The sequence below is a fragment of the Monodelphis domestica genome, chromosome 3 (genome assembly GCF_027887165.1).
Source record: "Monodelphis domestica isolate mMonDom1 chromosome 3, mMonDom1.pri, whole genome shotgun sequence".
NCBI classification, from domain to species: Eukaryota; Metazoa; Chordata; class Mammalia; order Didelphimorphia; family Didelphidae; genus Monodelphis; species Monodelphis domestica.
The window spans coordinates 39064747-39086883 of record NC_077229.1 but is presented as its reverse complement, the minus strand read 5'-3'; the positions used below and the strand labels follow the sequence as shown (position 1 = coordinate 39086883).

Genomic DNA, 22137 nt, shown 5'->3' with positions numbered 1-22137 from the left:
CAGGCAGGAAGAAGAATGAGAAGATTAAAAAATTGAAGCAATATTTAAGGAGATGTTAAAGGGCCTCAGCTTCTGTCCAGGAGAGAATTAAATCCCTCAGTTAACCCTTAACAGGGTTCAAAAAGTCTCTCCTTGGGGGCAGCTGGGTAGTTCAGTTAATTGAGAGCCAGGCCTAGAGAGGGGAGATCTGGGATTCAAATTTGACCTCAGACACATCCCAGCTATGTGATCCTGAGCAAGTCATTTACTCTCACCACTCTTCTACCTTGGAATGAATACACAGTATTGATTGCAAGATGGAAGGTAAGGGTTTAAAAAAAGTCTCTGATTGGAGTGAACTCATGACCACTCTGACTCTTTTGTCCTAGTCCTGTGTTTGTCTCAGACAGGCTATATTCTAGTCAAACAGAGGCTGATGCAAGAGGCAGGAGAAAGTAAAATCAGATATTCCATGGGCGCATCTTCCCTTTGGAGCCCATGGAACCCTGGAAGAGAAAAATGGAAAAATTTTCCCAGAGTCTCTCTTAAACAGAACAGTGAGCAATCCCAGAGGCAACCTCCCTGGACTACTGAAATAAAGGTAGAACAAGACAATTTGACTTGACCTGTGGATATGAGTATAGTGGTCCCTATTCCAATCCTTGTATAAAAAAGAATTCATGGGGAGATAGGTAGCACAGTGGACAGAGTGCCAGGCCAGGAGGCAGGAGTAAAAGCATTCAAATGTGACCTCAGACACTTCTAAGCTGTGTGACTCTGGACAAGTCACAACCCCAATGGCTTAGCCATGACTGATTTTCTGCCTTCAAAATAATACTTAGTATCAATTCTAAGAAAGAAGATAAATTTTTTTTAACCTTTACCTTTTGCCTTAGAATCAATACTGTGTATCCATTCCAAGGTAGAATAGTGATGAGGGCTTGACAATAGGGATTAAGTGCCTTGCCCAGGGTCACCCAGATAGGAAGTGTCTGAGACCAAATTTGAACCTAGAACCTCCATCTCTAGGCCTGGCTCTCAATCCACCCAGACAATTAGCTGCCCTCCCCCCTTCCTTTTTTAAAAATAGAAAACTCTTTCTTCCATCAATAACTCAATCAATAACTCTGGATCAGACTCTCACCAACTTCCATGTTTTGGTGTCTCCAGGTCAACTGAGAGGAGCTGAGCTTTCTGAGGCTGGAACCACCTACCATGGCTGAGTCCCCCACAGCTGAGCAGCGGGAATCTGTTCTTGACACCACGTTGGAGACGAGTACAAATTCGAGTTTAGATCATCTATCTGAGGAATATCGAGAATCTGTCTTAGACTACAGGATAACAATCCTCTCTCTGGTCATTGCCCTGGTCGGGCTGGTGGGGAACAGCATCGTCCTGTGGCTGCTGGGCTTCCGCACCCGGAGGAGCCCCTTCTCTGTCTACATCCTCAACCTGGCCGCGGCCGACGCCCTCTTCCTTGGTAGCTACTTTTTGGTTCTGATTGTTGAGAACTGTTGTAGATTTTGACGGCCTTGTCAGGAAGCTGCTATTGCCCTGCATCCTAGTCCTGCCTTACTCTGTGGGCCTGAGCTTGCTGGCAGTGATCAGCACCGATCGCTGTCTTTGTGCTCTTCCCCATCTGGTACAGATGTCACTGGCCAAAGCACACATCTGAGGTTGGATATGCCATCCTATGGGCTCTGCAGGGCCGGTTCTAGGGAGAAATTGTGGCCCCTTTTTTCCTTAAAAAGGGCAAATGCTTCCTTTTCTACTTCTTTCTGTACTTTGTCAGGTTCAGCAGGTTCCTCCTCCTCACCTGTGTGCTCTCCATGTCCAGCCTGACCCTGGTGCTGAGGGTCCAGTGCAGCTCCCAGCACAGGCGACCACCCAGGCTCTACCTCCTGGTCCTGCTCTCAGTCCTTGTGTTCCTGCTCTGCTGCCTGCCCTGGGGGATTGTTGATGCAGTTTTTTTTTTTTAACATTATTTGATTTGGTCATTTCCAAACATTATTCATTGAAGACAAAGATCATTTTCTTTTCCTTCCCCCCCACCCATCCCCACCTCTCCCATAGCTGACGCACGATTTCACTGGGTATCACATGTGTTCTTGATTCTAACCCATTTCCATGTTGTTGGTATTTGCATTAGAGTGTTCAATTGGAGTCTCTCCTCAGACATGTCCCGTCAACCCCTGTAGTCAAACAGTTGCTTTTCCTCAGTGTTTTTACTCCCACAGTTTATCCTCTGCTTGTGGGTAGTATTTTTTCTTCTAGATCCATGCAGAATATTCAGAGACGTGATATTGGCACTAATGGAGAAGTCCATTACGTTTGATTATACCACAATGTATCAGTCTCTGTGTACAATGTTTTCCTGGTTCTGCTCCTTTCACTCTGCATCACTTCCTGGAGGTTTTTCCAGTCTCCATGGAATTCCTCCACTTTATTATTCCCTTTAGCACAGTAGTATTCCATCACCAACATATACAAGAATTTGTTCTGCCATTCCCCAATTGAAGGGCATCCCCTCATTTTCCAATTTTTGGCCACCACAAAGAGTGCAGCTATGAATATTCTTGGACAAGTCTTTTTCCTTATTATCTCTTTGGGGTACAAACCCAGCATTGGTATGGCTGGATCAAAGGGCAGACATTCTTTTATCGACCTTTGGGCATAGTTCCAAATTGCCCTCCAGAATGGTTGGATCAATTCACAACTCCACCAGCAATGAATCAATGTCCCTACTTTGCCACATCCCCTCCAGCATTCATTACTTTCCTTTGCTATCATGTTAGCCAATCTTCTGGGAGTGAGGTGATACCTCAGAATTGTTTTGATTTGCATCTCTCTGATTATAAGAGATTTAGAATAGTTTTTCATGTGCTTATTAATAGTTTTGATTTCTTTATCTGAGAACTGCCTATCCATGTCCCTTGCCCATTTATCAATTGAAGAATGGCTTGATGTTTTGTACAATTGATTTAGCTCTTTGTAAATTTGAGTAATTAAACCTTTGTCAGAGGTTTTTATGAAGATTGTTTCCCAATTTCTTGCTTCCTTTCTGATTTTAGTTACATTGGTTTTGTTTGTACAAAAACTTTTAATTTGATGTAGCCAAAATTATTTATTTTACATTTTTTGACTCTTTATAAGTCTTGCTTGTTTTAAAATCTTTCCCTTCCCAAAGGTCTGACATGTATACTATTCTCTGTTCACCTAATTTGCTTATAGTTTTCTTCTTTAGGTTCAAGTCATTCACCCATTCGCAGTTTATCTTAGTGTAGGGTGTGACGTGTTGATACAAACCTAATCTCTTCCACACTGTCTTCCAATTTTCCCAGCAGTTTTTGTCAAATACTGGGTTTTTGTCCCAGAAGCTGGGGTCTTTGGTTTTGTCATATACTGTCTTGCTAAGGTCACTTATGCCAAGTCTATTCCACTGATCCTCCTTTCTGTCTCTTAGCCAGTACCAAATTGTTTTGATGACCGCTGCTTTATAATACAGTTTGAGAATGGGGACTGCAAGGTCCCCTTCCTTGAATTTTTTTTTTCATTATTTCCCTGGAAATCCTTGATATTCTGTTCTTCCAAATGAACTTTGTTATGGTTTTTTCTAAATCAGTAAAAAAAAATATTTTGGAAGTTCAATGGGTATGGCACTAAATAGATAGATGAGTTTGGGTAGGATGGTCATTTTTATTATATTGACTTCTCTGACCCATAAGCCGTTAATGTTTTTCCAATTGCTCAAGTCTAGTTTTAGTTGTGTCGAGAGTGTTTTATAGTTGTGTTCATATAGTTCCTGTGTTTGTCTCGGGAGATAGATTCCTAAGTATTTTGTTTTATCAAAGGTGATATTGAATGGGATTTCTCTTTCTAGTTCTTGCTGCTGAGCTGCTGAGCTGTGTTGGAAATATATAGAAATGCTGATGACTTTTGGGGGTTTATTTTGAATATTTATTAAATATTATATTATTGAATATTCATTTTTATGGTTTTCCTTATATTGAACCATCTCTGCCACCCCGGTAGAAATCCTACTTGATCATGGTGAATGACACTTGTGATCACTTGCTGGAGTCTCTTTGCTAGTATCCTATTTAAGATTTTTGCATCTATATTCATTAGGGAAATTGGTCTATAATTTTCTTTCTCTTTTTTTGACCTGCCTAGCTTTGGCATCAGTACCTTGTTTCTGTCATAAAAGGAATTTGGTAGAACTTCTTCTTTACTCATTATGTCAAATAGTTTGTATAATATTGGGGTTAGCTGTTCTTTGAATGTTTGATAGAAATCACTAATTTGTTAATATATGCACTCAGGGATATGAATTTTCCTCTGAGTATTGCTGTGGCTGCATCCCATGAGGTTTGAAAGGATGTCTCACCATTGTCATTTTCTTCAATGAAATTATTAATTGTTTCTATGATTTGTTCTCTAACTAACCGATTTTGGAGTATCATATTATTTAATTTCTAATTAATTTTGGATTTGGTTCTCCATGTACCCTTACTGATCATTGTTTTTATTTCCTTATGATCTGTAAAGGCTACATTTATTATTTCTACTTTTCTGCATTTGTATACCATGTTTCTATGAGCTAGTGTATAGTCAATCTTTGTGAATGTGCCATATGGTGCTGAGAAGGTGTATTTCTTTTTGTCCCTATTTATTTTTCTCCATATGTCTATGAACTCTAAATTTTCTAGGATTTCATTCACTTTTTTTACCTCTTTCTTATTAATTTTTTATTTGATTTATCTAAATTTGATAGTGGATGGTTCAAATCTCCCACTAATATGGTTTTACTGTCTATTTCCTCCTTCAATTCTCCTAGTTTCTCCATTAGAAATTTGGGTGCTATACTATTTGGTGCATACATGTTGATAAGGGATAATTCCTCATTGTCTATATTCCCTTTTAAAAGAATATATTTACCTTCCCTATCTCTTTTGATCAGGTCTATTTTTGCTTTGGCTTTGTCTGATATCATGATTGCAACTCCTGCCTTCTTTCTATCAGTTGAGGCCCAAAAGGTCTTACTCTATCCTTTAGTTCTGACCTTGAGTGTCTACCTGCCTCATGTGTGTTTCTTGAAGACAACATATGGTAGGGTTTTGGATTCTAATCCATTCTGCTATTAATCTTTGTTTTATGGGAGAGTTCATCCCATTCACATTCAAAGTTATGATTGTCACTTGTGGATTCCTTGGCATTTTGATATCCACTAGCTTGCTGAGGTCATTTACCGCTAGTCTATTACTTTGATCCATCCTTCTGTTTGTATTCAGTACCATATTGTTTTGTTGACTGGTGCTTTATAGAACAGCTTAAGATCTGGTACTACAAATATATATTTTGTTGACACGCTTTGATGATTGCTCTGATATCAGTAAAATGACCCCCCTCAATTCAGATTATTAAGTGTTTCCGTCTGAACTGAGAGTAGAAACATTTATTCCACTTTCTATGACTCCCTTAGAATTCTCCCTCAAATCTTGGGAGTCCAGAATCTGTGTAACTTAATATAACTCCCAAAGATATTGAGGAAAGATAGCCACTTCCCTATATTCCCTTTCCTTTAGGGCAGAATGAAGAGTTTGACCCTGAAAAGAAGGCATAACCCTGGGAGACTGGCCTGGAGATGTTATTCTTTTGTCTGGATCTGGGTCTATGTTGTGTGAAGGAAATTTTCTCTTCTGGGGTCACACACCTGACCTCACCTCCTGCCAAACATTTGGCCCAGAAATCAGGACTATGTGAAGGAAATCATTGAGTAAATTAGGTCACTTGAGTCTATGTGAGTTTTCATGAATTTGTGTCACCTACATCACCTAACATAGGTCATGGGAATGTAACTTCTGAACTGCCTATGAGCATGACTCTGAGTTTCACCTGTAAGTGAGAGAGGAAAAAAGGAAGAATGAGGAAAGTGCTCTCACTCTCTCTGTCTCTGTCTTTAGTGAGAGACCAAAAACTCTATTGTTGGGGGTCAAGTAAAAGCACTCACATTAGAGCTGGATTAGACTATTTTATTCTTATCTTTCTACCTATTTCAAGTTCATTTTGGAAAATCACAGAGATTCTGCTTTATGTTGTTCAGCATTTGGTTATAATTTCCTTTATTTTATTAAATGTTCTTGTTATCTTTTGTTTCTATAGTTCTTGTCTAGATACGCTTCCATTTCCTACAATATAAGTTATATCTAAAAGAGGTTCCATTAAAGGGGAGGAATAGAAGGTGTTGACACGGAATCTAGAAACCTCCAAACATATACCTAGTAAGATCTGATGAACCAACATACAAGTTAACCCTAAGTCTTTGAGTCAAAGATCTTACTAGGCTATACGTTTGGGAGTTTCTAGATTCCAGGTCAACCTAGGGAACACATAGCAGCTCTATTTTTATATTTTAAAAATCAATTAACAAAATGCCCCACCACCTGTTCTATGTCCCCACTGGATACCATTGTAAAAGTAGAAAAATATAAAAACAAAATACTCTAGCAAGAAAAAATTCCTCTTTGATTTCATTAACTGCCTAAGAGGATATAGGCAATCCATGTCACCACTGTTCCTCCAATGTTTGATTCTTTAATTTTGGTTGTTTCTATTTACTGCCCTTTTAACATTTCCTTGGGATGCTTTTGTGAGATCTCAGCTCTTCTGGGACCTTCCTTCTTACTGCATTATCTGAGAATTAGACTTTTGCTTGCTTTCTTTCTTATTTAATTGTATTTTGGTCCAAATCACAAACATTTAATTTTTCCTCACCCACCATTCTCTCTTCCCATAAAAGATAGAAGAAATAAAAGAAAAGAGGGAAGAAAGGGGGAAAGAAAGGAGAAAGGAAAGAAAGAGGGAAAGAATGAGGGAGTGAGGGAGTAGAGAAGGGAGGAAAGCAGATCTTGTTAAAGTCTTCCCTTTGAATTATTTCTGTTGAAATTTTTTACTATCTTATATTCCATAAAAATTTATTAGATTTTATACTTCTATAATATACTTTAGTAGTTTAGTTATACTGCTGAATAAATGATTTTAGACAGTATTATTATTTTTGCCTTGGTAAAGTCTTCCTGTAGAAGTTGCTTGAGTCAAGAAGCTCAGAGTTTTCAGAAGTGGAATGGAAGATAGAGTACATTAAGGTTGGCCTGTACAAAGGTGTAGAGATGAGAGATGAAAAGTTCTGTAAGGGGCAGAAGGATTAGGCTAGTTGACTGGAATATAATGTGTGGAAGAATAAAAACATTCAATAAGACTAGGAAAGAAAATCTGGATTCATAAACATTTTAAAAGTAGACAGGAAGAAACACCAGTAAGGAGGCATAGATGAGATGGTAGAGGAAAGGCAAGGACTAACCCAAACTCTCTTGAATTTCTCTCCCAATGACATTAAAATAACACCTTAATTATGATGGAAAGACTCTAAAACTGTGTATACCTTTTGATCCAGTAATACCACTTCTAGATCTATATCATGAAGAGATAAAAATGTAAGAAGGACCTACCTCTACAAAAATATTTATTCCAGTTCTTTTTGTGGTAGTAAAAAATTGGATATTTAGGTGATGTCTATCTATTGGAGAATGTCTGAATGAGTATATGATTGCGATGGAATATTAAGAAATGCTGAGCAGGATGATTTCAGAAACAGCTGGAAAAGATCTACAGAGACTGATACAAAGTGATGTGAGCAGAACCAAGAGAATATTATACACAATAACCAGTATATAGTATGATGAACAACTGTGATAATTAATGTAATAGCTATTCTTACCAATACAGTGACTCAAGACATTCCCAAGGACTCCTGATGAAAAATACCATCAGCCTCCAGAAAAAGATCTGGTGGCATCTGAATACAGACAGAATAGCTGGAATTACATAAATGTCTTGCTTCCTAACTTTGGGGAAGGATCTCCTATCCAGTAGGATTCTCTTTCTGAGAGGTTGGTTATATCTATCAAAGTGTTGAACACATCACCTACCATGGGAGGAGGCAAGGAAACAGACAATCAATAGGAGAGGTTTACAGTGTCATAACTGAGGAAATTTGGGTGCCAGGATTACTCCATCATGCTACCTGCCTTGGTGACTCTTGATTCTGAAAGAAAAAGATGGAGGAAAGCACTTATTGAGCTAAGTCTGACTTTATTTGGTGGTTGAGGCAAACAAGTGAGAGGTCTATGGATCAAATTTTGTAAAATGCACACTCTTTTATAGATTCACATCTGTTCTTTTTAAATATTTATTAGGATACTAACAAAAGGACTCCAGCAAGTAATCAGGAGGGTCTTTCACTATGATCAAGTAGGACTTATAAGAGGAATGCAGGGCTGATTCAATATTAGGAAAACCATCCACATAATTGATCATATAAACAAGCAAACCAACAAAAATCACATTATAATTTCAACAGATGCAGAAAAAGCCTTTAATAAAATATAACACTCATTCCTATTAAAAATCCTAGGAAGCATAGGAATAGAAGGGTCGTTCCTAAAAATAATAAACAGTATATATCTAAAACCATCAACTAATATCATCTGCAATGGGGATAAACTACATGCATTACCAATAAGATGAGGAGTGAAACAAGAATGCCCAATTATCACCTCTATTATTTAAAATTGTACTAGAAACATTAGGAATAGCAATTAGAGAAGAAAAAGAAATTGAAGGCATTAAAATTGGCAATGAGGAGACCAAGTTATCTCTCTTTGCAAATGATATGATGGTCTACATAAGGAATCCTAGAGAATCAACCAAAAAGCTAGTCGAAATAATCAACAACTTTAGCAAACTTACAGGATACAAAACAAAACCCCAGAAGTCATCAGCATTTCTATATATTTCCAACACAGCTCAGCAGCAAGACTTTGAAAGAGAAATCCCATTCAATATCACCTTAGACAAAATGAAATACTTAGGAATCTAATTCCCAAGACAAACACAAGAACTATATGAACACAACTACAAAACACTCTCCACACAACTAAAACTAGACCTGAGTATTGGAAAAATATTTATTGCTCATGGGTAGGTTGAGTCAATATAATAAAGATGTCCATCTTACCCAAACTTATTTATCTACTTAGTACCATACCCATTGAACTTCCAAATTTTTAAAAATTATTTAGTAAAAACCATATCAAAGTTCATTTGGAAGAATAAAAGATCAAGGATATCCAGGGAAATAATGAAAAAAAAATACAAAGTAAGGGGGCCTTGCAGTCCCAGATCTCAAACTCTATTATAAACCAGTGGTCATCAAAACAATTTGGTACTGGCTAAGAGACAGAAAGGAGGATCAGTTGAATAGACTTGGGGTAAGTGATCTCAATAGGACAGTATACGACAAACCCAAAGACCCCAGCTTCTGGGACAAAAACCCAGTATTTGACAAAAACTGCTGGGAAAACTGAAGACAGTGTGGGAGAGATTAGGTTTGGATCAACACCTCACACCCTACACCAAGATAAACTGAGAATGGGTGAATGACTTGAATATAAAGAAGAACACTATAAACAAATTAGGTGAACAGAGAATAGTATACATGTCAGACCTGTAGGAAGGGAAAGACTTTAAAACCAAGCAAGAGATAGAAAGAGTCACAAAATGTAAAATAAAAAATTTTGATTACATCAAATTAAAAAGTTTTTGTACTAACAAAACCAATGTAACCAAAATGAGAAGGGTAGAAACGAATTGGGAAAAAATCTTCAGAATAAAAAATTCTGACAATGGTCTAATTACTCAAATTTATTAAGAGCTAAATCAATTGTACAAAAAAATCAAGTCATTCTCCAATTGATAAATGGGTAAGATAAATGAACAGGCAGTTTTCAGATAAAGAAATCAAAACTATTAATATGCACATGAAAGTGTTCTAAATCTCTTATAATCAGAGAGATGCAAATCAAAACAACTCTGAGGTATCACCTCACACCTAGCAGATTGGCGAACATGATAGCAAAGGAAAGTAATGAATGCTGGAGGGGATGTGGCGAGGTAGGGACATTAATTCATTGCTGGTGGAGTTGTGAACTGATCCAACCATTCTGGAGGGCAATTTGGAACTATGCCCAAAGGTCGATAAAAGAATGTCTGCCCTTTGATCGAGCCATACCAATGCTGGGTTTGTACCCCAAAAAGATAATAAGGAAAAAGACTTGTCCAAGAATATTTATTGCTGTGCATTTTGTGGTAGCCAAAAATTGGAAAATAAGGGGATGCCCTTCAATTGGGCAATGGCTGAAAAATTCTGGTATATGTTGGTGATGGAATACTACTGTGCTAAAAGGAATAATAAAGTGGAGGAATTCCATGGAGACTGGAAAAACCTCCAGGAAGTGATGCAGAGCGAAATGAGCAGAACCAGGAAAACATTGTACACAGAGACTGATACAATGTGGTATAATCGAACGTAATGGACTTCTCCATTAGTGTCAATATAACGTCTCTGAATATTCTGCAGGGACCAAGGAGGAAAAACACTAGTCACAAGCAGAGGACAATTTGTGGGAGTAAAACCACTGAGGAAAAGTAACTGCTTGACTACAGGGGTGGAGGGGATATGACTAGGGAGAGACTCTAAATAAACACCCTAATGCAAATACCAACAACATGGAAATGGGTTCGAATCAAGGACACATGTGATATCCAGTGGAATCGCGCATTGGCTATGGGAAAGGTGATGGGGGAGGGAGGAGGAAAAGAAAATGATCTTTGTTTCCAATGAATATGTGTGAAAATGACCAAATAAAATAATGCTTAAAAATAAATAAATATTTATTTAATTAATTTAGAATCCTTTTCCATGGCTACATGGTTCATGTTCTTTCCCTCCCCTTCATGTGAAGCCGATTAGCAATTCCACAGGGTTTTACATGTATCTTTGATCAAAACCTATTACCATTTGCCATAGACAAATATGTCCTAATAGGACAGCCCCAAACCTCATTTCTGAGACATTCTCGATGTCCTCAATACCTTTCTAGACCTTTCTGGGCTCTGAGAACTTTTCAGATCTTCTTGGTCTCTGAGACCTTCTTCTATGAATCAGTTTAACACAAAGAATATTGTAAGGTATGACACACACTTTGGAATAATACAGTCACACACATGATTCTTAATCGGCTCCTAGTCTGGTTCTCTACTCTTAATCTCACTGCATGCACAGACTGCTATCTGAGTCCATGTTCTGGCTATAATTCACACATTTGAAGGTATCACATGAAGGAGATTCTTAAGCTAAGACAAATGAGGGGAGGCTTACTTAGATTTCCTTCATGTAAGGCTCATGACATGCCTGGACATAAGCAACAATTAGGGAAGCTGAGGCTGCCCTGCCTCCATGAGGTGAATATGGGCCTGAAACCCCAGAGAAGAGAGTGAGGTCATTGTCCCTGGAGGATCCCAGTGTGAACTGGATTTTACATTCTGGGAGTTCCAGAAGAGATTATGATTCAGTGCACATGTGTGTGTGTGCAATCATTTGTATTGTCTTGTATGATATATTCACATATGTTTTTCTGTACTGTGTTCATATATGGGTGTTGAGAATGTGTGTGTGACAGGGGTCATCCTTTCCCTTTCTCTGGCCTCAATAAGTCATATAATTCAATCTGTCATGTGACACCCCTGTAATAACTCCCTTCATTTAGACACCTCTTCAGGAACTAAATCATAAAGAGTGAAAGTTTGGACTAGAGGCAGTCAGAGACAAAAAACAAAAAACAAACAAAAAAAAACACATAAACAAGGAGAGAAACTGAGACCTAGAGGAGCAGATAGAGAACCAGTGAGGATCCTGAGCCCCAAGCTTGACCTTGAGAGGCAGGGAAGTATTGAGCTCAGCTTCTGTGATAAGAGTGAGAAGGGAGTAACAGTAGGGGAAGGAGAGGAGACAGAGCTGAGGAAGATCCTCCTCTGGTTTGGGCAAGAGGAAAGAAGGAGGCCTCCCAGGCTATGTTGTGGATCAAGATTGAGGTAAGAGAAAGTGGGGGATCATGACCCATAGAACCTGGAGGAGTCTGGTCCCCAAAGCTATCCCTTCTTTCACAATGATTAACAAAGGCAGAACAGGGAGACATGGGGTGTTAGAGGGTGATTTTATTCTTCCTCTACCTTTAAAGACAGAGTCATTGGCATTATTTGGAATGACTTTCCTGCACACTTGTGACACCAGATTCCTGGATCTCCTCCCAGTAAATCCTGAAGCCTCCAGCCAATAGGGGTTCCTGAATGCAGGCAACATTGATCCTGGAGTCAAGAAGACCTGAGTTCAAATCCCGTTTCAGACACCAGCTTTGGGACCATGAGGAAATCCCTGAAACCCCAGTTTGCCTCAGTTTCCTGAAGCATAAAGTGGGGATCATGAGAGTACCTCCCAGGGATATAGTGAGGATTAATGAGATATTTGAAAGGCTCTTAGGAAAGCGCCTGGCATATAGTAGGCAGTTAATAAATGCTTATTCATTACAGTTCAAACCCCAAGAACCACCATAAGGGATGGGGAAGGATCTTGTCTCCTCTCCTAGATAGGTGAGAGGCGGCTCCTGCCCTCTGCAGGGGTGGAGGAAGGGGGGGTCATTGCATGGGATCCCTTGTCTGAGCATCTTGTTTTCATCCTCAGGATAATTCATCCAGAGTGTTAGAGTGGGAAGTGTCCCTCGCCCCATCCCCGGCCACAGGCTCCTCCCCCAGGGCCCTCTGCAGGACCACCCTGAGCGGCTCCCTCCCTCTTCTACGCCATTGCCTGCCCAGGAAGAAGTAAATGAAAGGGTTTGCGCTGCTGTTCACACAGGCCAGGAGCCTGGAGAGCCCATGAGACATTAAAGGGAAGCGACTAAAAATCCAAACTACATAAAAAAAACCCCAGGGCAGGCCGCAGAGAAGGAACAGGAGGACTGAGAGCAGCACCAGGACGTAGAGCCTGGGTGGGCGCCTGCGCTGGGAGCTGCACTGGACCCTCAGCACCAACGTCAGGCTGGACACGCCCAGCACACAGGTGAGGAGGAGGAACCAGCCGGACTGGACGAAGGAGAGAACGAGGTAGAGATTGTCCAAGTGGTTCTTGTTAAGGAAATAAAGCGCCACAAATGCTCCCCTGATCAGGCCCTGCAGAGCCCATAGGAAGGCGCACACAGCCGCAGACGTGTGCTTGGGCCGGTGACATCTGTACCAGGTGGGGAAGAGCACAGACAGGCAGCGCTCGGTGCTGATCGCAGCCAGCATGCTCAGGCCCACACAGTAGGACAGGTTTAGGATGCAGAGCTCTAGCAGGTCCAGGATGAGAAAGTCTAAATCTCCAACAATATCCCACAGGCACAACACAAAGTGGCTACCAAGGAAGAGGGCGTCGGCCGCGGCCAGGTTGAGGATGTAGACCAAGAAGGGGCTCCTCTGGGTGCGGAAGCCCAGCAGCCACAGGACGATGCTGTTCCCCACCAGCCCGAACAGGGCAATGACCAGAGAGAGGATCTCCGTCCACTTGACTGAGACAAATTCTTCAGCTATCTCGGTCAGAAGATCTAAGCTCCAATTTGTACTCGTCTCCACTGTGGTGTCAGGTACAGATTCCAGCTGCTCAGATGTGGGAGACTCAGCCATAGTGGATGTTTCCAGCCTCAGAAAGCTCTGCTCCTCTCAGTTGCCCTGGGGACACCAAGACAGGGAAGTGGGTGAGACACTGTTCCAGAGATATTGATTCCAAGATGGAAGGTAGAGTTTTCTATTTTTAAAAAGGAAGGGAGGGTGCAGCTGGGTGGCTCAGTGGATGGAGAGACAGACCTACCTATGGGAGGTCCTGAGTTCAAATTCAGTATCAGACATTTCCTAACTGGGTGACCCTGGGAAAGTCACTTAACCCCTATGGTCTAGCCCTCATCACTATTCTACTTTGGAATTAATACACAGTATTGATTCTAAGGCAAAAGGTGAAGGTTAAAAATAATTTATCTTCTTTCTTAGAATTGATACTAAGTATTATTTTGAAGGCAGAAAATCAGTCATGGCTAAACCTTTGGGGTTGTGACTTGTCCAGGGTCACAAAGCTTAGAACTGTCTGAGGCCACATTTGAATGCTTTTATTCCTGGCTCCTGGCCTGACACTCTGTGCACTGTGCTATTTATCTCCCAATAGGATTCATTTTAAAACATGGATTGGAATAGGGGACCACTATACTCATTCCCACATGTCAAGTCAAATTGTCTTGTTATACCTTTATTTCAGTAGTCCAGGGAGGTTGCCTCTGGGATTGCTCATTGTTCAGTTTAAGAGAGACTCTAGGAATATTCTGCCATTTTTCTCTTCCAGGGTTCCATGGGCTCCAAAGGGAAGATGCGCCCATGGAATATCTGATTTTTCTTTCTCCTGCCTCTTGCACCAGCCTATGTTTGACTAGAAAATAGCTTGTCTGAGACAAACACTTAAAGGACTGGGACAAACCAGTCAGAGGGGTCATGAGTTCACTCTAATCAGAGATTTTTTTTAAACCTTTACTTTCCTTCTTAGAATCAATACTGTGTATTGGTTCCAAGGCAAAACAGTGGTGGGGTAAATGACTTGCCCAGGGTCACATAGCTGGGAAGTTTCTGAGACTAGATTTGAACCTAGGACCTCCCACCTCTACGCCTGGATCTCAATTAACTGAATTACCCAGCTGCCCCCAAGGAGAGACTTTTTGAACACTGTTAAGGTTAACTGAGGGATTTAATTCTCTCCTGGACAGAACTTGAGGTCCTTTAACGTCTCCTTAAATATTGCCTCTTTTTCTGAATCTTCACATTCTTCTGACTGCCTGCTCATTTTTCACTAATTTCCCAATCTGGAGATCATGCATTAGAACACAATCAGAAAGTGATGTAGAAAAGAAGAGAAAATATCCTACCTCATCCCCCACATCTACTATAGAGAGTAGGAGAAGGAGCTGAGCCAATCTCTTGCAGGGTCCAGTGTACAGAAGCCCGGTTCTTCCCAACTGTTTTTTCCTTTAAACGTTATTTTATTTAGTCATTTCCAAACATTAATCATTGGAAACAAAGATCATTCTCTTTTCCTCCCCCCACCCCCTACCCACCACCTCTCCCATAGCTGACACACGACTCCACTGGATATCTCATGTGTTCTTGGTTCAAACCCATTTCCATGCTGTTGGTATTTGCATTAGAGTGTTCATTTAGAGTCTCTCCTCAGTCGTATCCCCTTCCCATCCTGTAGTCAAACAGTTGCTTTTTCTTGGTGTTTTTACTCCCACAGTTTATCCTCTGCTTGTGGATAGTGATTTTTAGATCCCTGCAGATTGTTCAGGGACATTGCATTGAAACTGAAGGAGAAGCCCATTAACCTCGATTGTACCACAGTGTATTAGTCTCTGTGTATAATGTTTTCCTGGTTCTGCTCCGTTCTCTCTGCATCACTTTTTGGAGGTTGTTCCAGTCTCCATGGAATTCCTCTACTTTATTATTCCTTTTAGCACAATAGTATTCCATCACCAACATATACCACAATTTGTTCAACCATTCTCCAATTGAAGGGCATCCCCAGCATTCATTACTTTCCTTTGCTATCATATTAGCCAATCTGCTAGGTGTGAGGTGATATCTCAGGGTTGTTTTGATTTGCATCTCTCTGATTATAAGAGATGTAGAACACTTTTTTCATGTGCTTATTAATAGTTTTGATTTCTTTGGCTGAGAAATGCCTGTTCATGTCCCTTGCCCATTTGTCAATTGGAGCATGGCTTGATTTTTTGTACAATTGATGTAGCTCTTTGTAAATTTGAGTAATTAAACCTTTGTCAGAGGTTTTTATGAAGATTGTTTCCCAATTTGTTGCTTCCATTCTGAGTTTAGTTACAATGGTTTTGCTTGTACAAAAGCTTTTTAATTTGATGTATTCTAGATTATTTATTTTGCATTTTGTGACTCTTTCTAATTCTTGCTTGGTTTTAAAGCCTCTCCCTTCCCAAAGGTCTGACATGTATACTATTCTGTGTTCACCTAATTTTCTTCTAGTTTCCTTCTTTATGTTCAAGTCATTCAAGCATTTTGAATTTATCTTGGTGTAGGGTGTGAGGTGTTGATCTAAACCTAATCTTTCCCACACTGTCCTCCAATTTTCCCAGCAGTTTTTATGAAATAGTGGATTTTTGTCCCAAAAGCTGGGATCTTTGGGTTTGTCATATACTGTCTTGCTGAGGTCACTTACCCCGAGTCTATTCCACTGATCCTCCTTTCTGTCTCTTAGCCGGTACCAAATTGTTTTGATGACCACTGCTTTATAATATACTCTGAGATCTGAGACTGCAAGGCCCCCTTCCTTTGTATTTTTTTTATTATTTCCCTGGATATCCTTGATCTCTTTGTTGCTCCAAATGAACTTTGTTATGTTTTTTTCTAGATCAGTAAAAAAATTTTTTGGAAGTTCCATGGGTATGGCACTAAATAGATGAGTTTGGGTAGGATAGTCATTTTTATTATATTGGCTCTTCCTACCCATGGGCAGTTAATGTTTTTCCAATTGTTCATGTCTAGTTTTAGTTGTGTGGCGAGTGTTTTGTAGTTGTGTTCATAAAGTTCCTGTGTTTGTCTCGGAGAGAGATTCCTCAGTATTTTATTTTATCAAAGGTAATTTTGAATGGGATTTCTTTTTCTAGTTCTTCCTGCTGAGCTGTGTTGGAAATATATAGAAATGCTGATGACTTATGTGGGTTTATTTTGTATCCTGCAACTTTACTAAAGATGTTGATTATTTCTGTTAGCTTTTTGGTTGAATCTCTAGGATTCTTTAAGTAGATCATCATGTCATCCGCAAAGAGTGATAACTTGGTCTCCTCATTGCCAATTTTAATGCCTTCAATTTCTTTTTCTTCTCTAATTGCTACTGCTAGTGTTTCTAGTACAATGTCAAATAATAGAGGTGATAATGGGCATCCTTGTTTCACTCCTTATCTTATTGGGAATGCATCTAGTTTATCCCCATTGCAGATGATATTAGCTGATGGTTTTAGATATATACTGTTTATTATTTTTAGGAAAGACCCTTCTATTCCTATGTTTTCTAGTGTTTTTAATAAGAATGGGTGTTGTGTTTTATCAAAGGCTTTTTCTGCATCTATTGAGATAATCATGTGATTTTTGTTGGTTTTCTTGTTGATGTGATCAATTATGTAGATGGTTTTCCTAATATTGTACCAGCCCTGCATCCCTGGTATAAATCCTACTTGATCATGGTGAATGACTCTTCTGATTACTTGCTGGAATCTTTTTGCTAATATCTTATTTAAAATTTTTGCATCTATATCCATTAGGGAGATTGGTCTATAATTTTCTTTCTCTGTTTTTGGCCTGACTGGCTCTGGAATTAGTACCATGTTTGTGTCATAAAAGGAATTTGGTAGAACTCCCTCTTTGCTTATTACGTCAAATAGTTTGTATAGTATTGGGGTTAGTTGTTCTTTGAATGTTTGATAGAATTCACTGGTGAATCCATCAGGCCCTGGGGATTTTTTCTTAGGAAGTTCTTTGATGGCCTATTGGATTTCTGTTTCTGATATGGGATTATTTAAAAAATCTATTTCTTCTTTTGTTATTCTAGGCAATTTATATTTTTGTAGATATTCATCCAGATGATATACCTAGGTTGGTATATTTATTGCCATATAATTGGGCAAAGTAGTTTTTAATGATTGCCTTAATTTCCTCTTCGTTGGAGGTGAGGTCCCACTTTACATCCTTAATGCTAGTAATTTGCCTTTCTTCTTTCCTTTTTAAAATTAGATTGACCAGTACTTTGTCTATTTTGTCTGTTTTTTTCAAAGTACAAGCTTCTAGTCTTGCTTATTAGCCCAATAGTTCTATCACTTTTGATTTTATTGATTTCTCCCTTAATTTTTAGGATTTCTAGTTTGGTTTTCTTCTGGGGGTTTTTAATTTGTTTGTTCTCAAGTTTTTTGATTTGCATTTCCAATTCATTGACCTCTGCCCTCTCTAATTTGTTAATATATGCACTCATGGATATGAATTTTCCTCTAAGTACTGTTTTGGCTGCATCCCATAAGGCTTGAAAGGATGTCACACTATCGTCATTTTCCTCAATGAAATTATTAATTGTTTCTATGATTTCTTCTCTAACTAACCAATTTTGGAGTATCATATTATTTAATTTCTAATTAATTTTTGCTTTGGCTCTCCATGTACCCTTACCGATTGATATTTTTATTGCTTTGTGATCTGAAAAGGATGCATTTATTATGTCTGCTTTTCTGCATTTCAGTGCCATATTTCTGTGACCTAGTGTATGATCTATTTTTGTGAATGTGCCATGTGGTGCTGAGAAGAAGGTGTATTCCTTTTTATTCCTATTTATTTTTCTCAATATGTCTATTACCTCTAATTTTTCTAAGATTTCATTCACCTCTTTTACCTCTTTCTTATTTATTTTTTGGTTTGCTTTATCTGAATTTGATAGTTGTTGGTTCAAGTCTCCCACTAATATGGTTTTACTGTCTATTTCCTCTTTCAATTATCCTAGTTTGTCCATTAAAAATTTGGATGCTATACCATTTGGTGCATACATGTTGATGAGTGATATTTCCTCATTGTCTATATTCCCTTTTAAAAGAATATATTTACCTTCCCTATCTCTTTTGATCAGGTCTATTTTTGCTTTGGCTTTGTCAGATATCATGATTGCAACTCCTGCCTTCTTTCTATCAGTTGAGGCCCAAAAGGTCTAACTCCACCCTTTAATTCTAACCTTGTGAGTATCAACCCTCCTCATGTGTGTTTCTTGAAGACAACAAATGGTAGGGTTTGGGGTTCTAATCCAATCTGCTATTTGTCTGCGTTTTATGGGTGAGTTCATCCCATTCCCGTTCAAAGTTATGATTGTTACTTGTGGATTCCCTGGCATTTTGATAACTTCCCCTAGTTCTGACATTTCTTCTTTAGCTATATCCTTTTGAACCAGTGATTTACTTTAGGTCAGTCCCCCTAATTCCCTCCCTTGATGCTTCCCTTTCTGGCCCCTCCCTTTTTATGCTCCTTTCCCCTCCCCCCTCTCTTTCTCTCCTTATATATACTCCCTTCCCCCACCCCCTCCTTGATTTTCCTTTCTTTCTTACCCTGTTGGATAAGATAGAATTCGGGATCCCACTGGATCTGGATGTTCTTCCCTCTCAGATTTAATTTCACTGAGAGTAAGGTTTAAGTAATACCACTTCACGCTCTCTTCCTATCCTTCTCATATGAGAGTTCTTCCCCTCCCCTTCCCATGTGTATCTTTGTATGGGAAAGATTATTCTATTTCATCCCCCCTCCATTTCTTGAAGTAAATGTTAGTATTATCGACGATTCCTCCCTCCCTTTTTCTTTCTTTGCCCCCCCTTTTACCAAATCTTCTTGATGCCCTAATTTTTCCCTATGTATGATTCTACAAACTACTCTTATGATACATACATTTTTTGCAAGTTAAACAATACATTTTTCCCACATATTAATATATATAATTTGATATAAATGTAGTCCTTATAGAAGAGAGTTTGACTTAAAGAAAAAGATAAGATTTATCTCCTTTTCCCTTTCTTTCATATTTACCATTTCATGTTTCTCTTGCTTTCTGTGATTGGATGTCAAATTTTCCACTAAGTTCTGGTCTTTTCTTAGCAAATGCTTGGAATTCTTCTGTTTTGTTGAATGCCCATACTTTCCCCTGGAAGTATATAGTCAGTTTTGCTGGGTAGTTGATTCTTGGTTGGAGACCCAGCTCTCTTGCCTTTCTAAATATCATGTTCCATGCTTTGTGGTCTCTTAGTGTGTTAGCCGCTAAGTCCTGTGTCATCCTTATGGGAGCCTCCCTATATCTGAAGCTTCTCTTCTTGGCTTCTTGTAGGATTTTCTCCTTATCTTGGAAGCTCTTGAATTTGGCGATTACATTCCTGGGGGTTGTCTTTTGGGGATTTAATATAGAGGGTGTTCTATGAACCCTTTCTATTTCTATTTTGCCCCATTTCTCCAGAATATGTGGGCAATTATCTTCTATAATCTCCTGTAGAATAGCATCAAAGTTTTTATCTCTGGTTTTTCGGTGAGACCAATAATTCTGAGGTTGTCTCTTCTTCCTCTGTTTTCCAAGTCTGTGACCTTTTCAGTGAGATATTTCATGTTTTCTTCTAATTCATTAATTTTTTGGGTTTGCTTTATTGATTCTTGCTGTTTTATGATCTCACTTTCTTCGAGTTGCTTAATTCTGGTCTTTAGGGACTGGTTTTGCTTTTCAGCTTTGTCTGCCCTTCTATTAGATGCTTCCAGCTCTTCCTCCAATTGTGAAGTCTTGTCTATCAGACTGCTGATCTCTTTCTCCCATTTTTTTTCCAAAAGGTTTCCATCTTTTGGTTAAGTTCCAGTTTGAAATCTTCCAGAGCTTGTGGATAGTTTCCATTTTGGGAGGCATGTTCTGATTTTGTTTGGATTTTATCCTCATTCTCTTCTTTTTCTTGGGTACTCCCTCCATAAAAGTTTTCAATAGTCACTTTTTCCCCCTTTTCTTCTTGGAAGCTTGATTTTGGGACATGTGAGCCATCCCTTTAGTGGTTTTATAACACTTTCTTTTTTTGGTCTGGGGTCTGGGTGATATGGGTGGGTTTTCTGCGAATTTAGGTTGCCTCAGACTAGTTCTTTTTGGCCTCTGAGGTTTTTTAGAGCAGCGGGTTCAGCCCAACTGCCATGGCAATCAGCACCGCCCGGCAAGGTGTTTAGCTCCACCCAGATACTCAGAGCAAATTCCCCGATTTCAGCTCCTCAGCCCCCTGCCCTCAATAAAGAATTCTCCCTTGAAACCGCCCTGAGAGATCGTTTCCTTGCAATCTTTAGATTCGAAGGACCCTGGTGTGCCCCCCCAGACAAAGACACTCCTCACTCACTCGCTGTCTCATTGAGCACTCTGATAGCTTACTCTGGTTTGGAGGGGGGGGTAGAGGGGGAAGGGCGGCTCAATTCACATTTTTGTGCGAGCTTTTCTTCCTCCTCATAGTGTGGGAATGTTCAAATCCCACATACCTTCGTTTCTTTGGGGTAATGCAGAGTCCCTCCTTTCTTTCAAAGGTGATTTTTATGCTCTTTTGAGGTAGTCTATTTCATTCGGTGCTGGGGAGGGGAAGCGAGTCGCGTCTAGATTGCAGCCATGTTTACCAAGAAGTCTTTCTTCCCAACTTTTACTTCAAGGTTTAGACTTCAAAGATGATGGTTCCAATTTCTGTTGTTCTCTTTAGAATGTTGCTTCTTGAGGGCAGCGGGGTAGTTTAGTGGATTGAGAGCCAGGCCTAGAGATGGGAGGTCCTAGGTTCATATCTGGCCTCAGACACTTACCATCTGTGTGACCCTGGGCAAGTCACTTAACTCCCATTGCCTAGCCCTTACCATTCTTATGCCTTGGGGCTGTAAACCTCAAAATTTCTTAGACTTATAAATGTTGGAAATTTCACCATTGGGAAATTTCATACTTGAAAAATTTCCTATTGATAGTGGGTCTTGACTATTGGAATGTGAACCCCATTGGCATGGGAGGTTCCTTCTCCTCCCTTCTTAAGATTACTTTAGGACAGAAACCTTTTGCTGAACAATGGAAAGGGCTTTGACCTATGGTTAAGCATAGAACAGGAATTTCTTTGAGTCATGATTGATTTTAGAATTGATACAATGGAGATACTTGGAATCAATCTCCACCCTACTCAGTCCTAACAGGATTGAGTAAGGGCTGCAGCCTAGATCAAAATTTAATTATTCCAATCTCTACCCTACTCAGGTTAACAGGATTTAGGAAGGGCTGTAGCAAAGGATCAAAGATTTAATTATTTGAAAATATGACCTTCAACAGACATGTGCAAAGCCAGAGACCTCTGGGCGGTCCCGGGTTAAGCTAGAGCCTCCATTGGCACAGGAAAATTGATGGACAGGTGATTGGTAGATGTGAGGACTGAAGGGAGGGAACTTGGATGGTTTCCTTAAGGATAGGGGGGTCTGAAACCTCGAGGAGGGTGGAGGAGTTTGTCGGAGTGGTTGCGGTGTGCTCTGAGAAGCTTGCGCTGAAGGAAGCTGAAGGTGGGGGCCCCGGAGACTGTTTCTCCATTTTTGGTCACGTGAGTAATAGGGACT

General features: G+C 39.6%; 1 protein-coding gene across 1 annotated transcript; it reads right to left on the bottom strand.

Annotated features, from left to right (window-relative positions):
* Positions 1-12612: 12612 nt before the first annotated feature.
* On the bottom strand, positions 12613-13593 carry LOC100618782 (mas-related G-protein coupled receptor member X1-like). Its single transcript, XM_003340793.1, has one exon. It carries the CDS (start codon positions 13591-13593, stop codon positions 12613-12615), a length of 981 nt encoding a protein of 326 aa, XP_003340841.1.
* Between the last annotated feature and the right edge of the window lie 8544 nt (positions 13594-22137).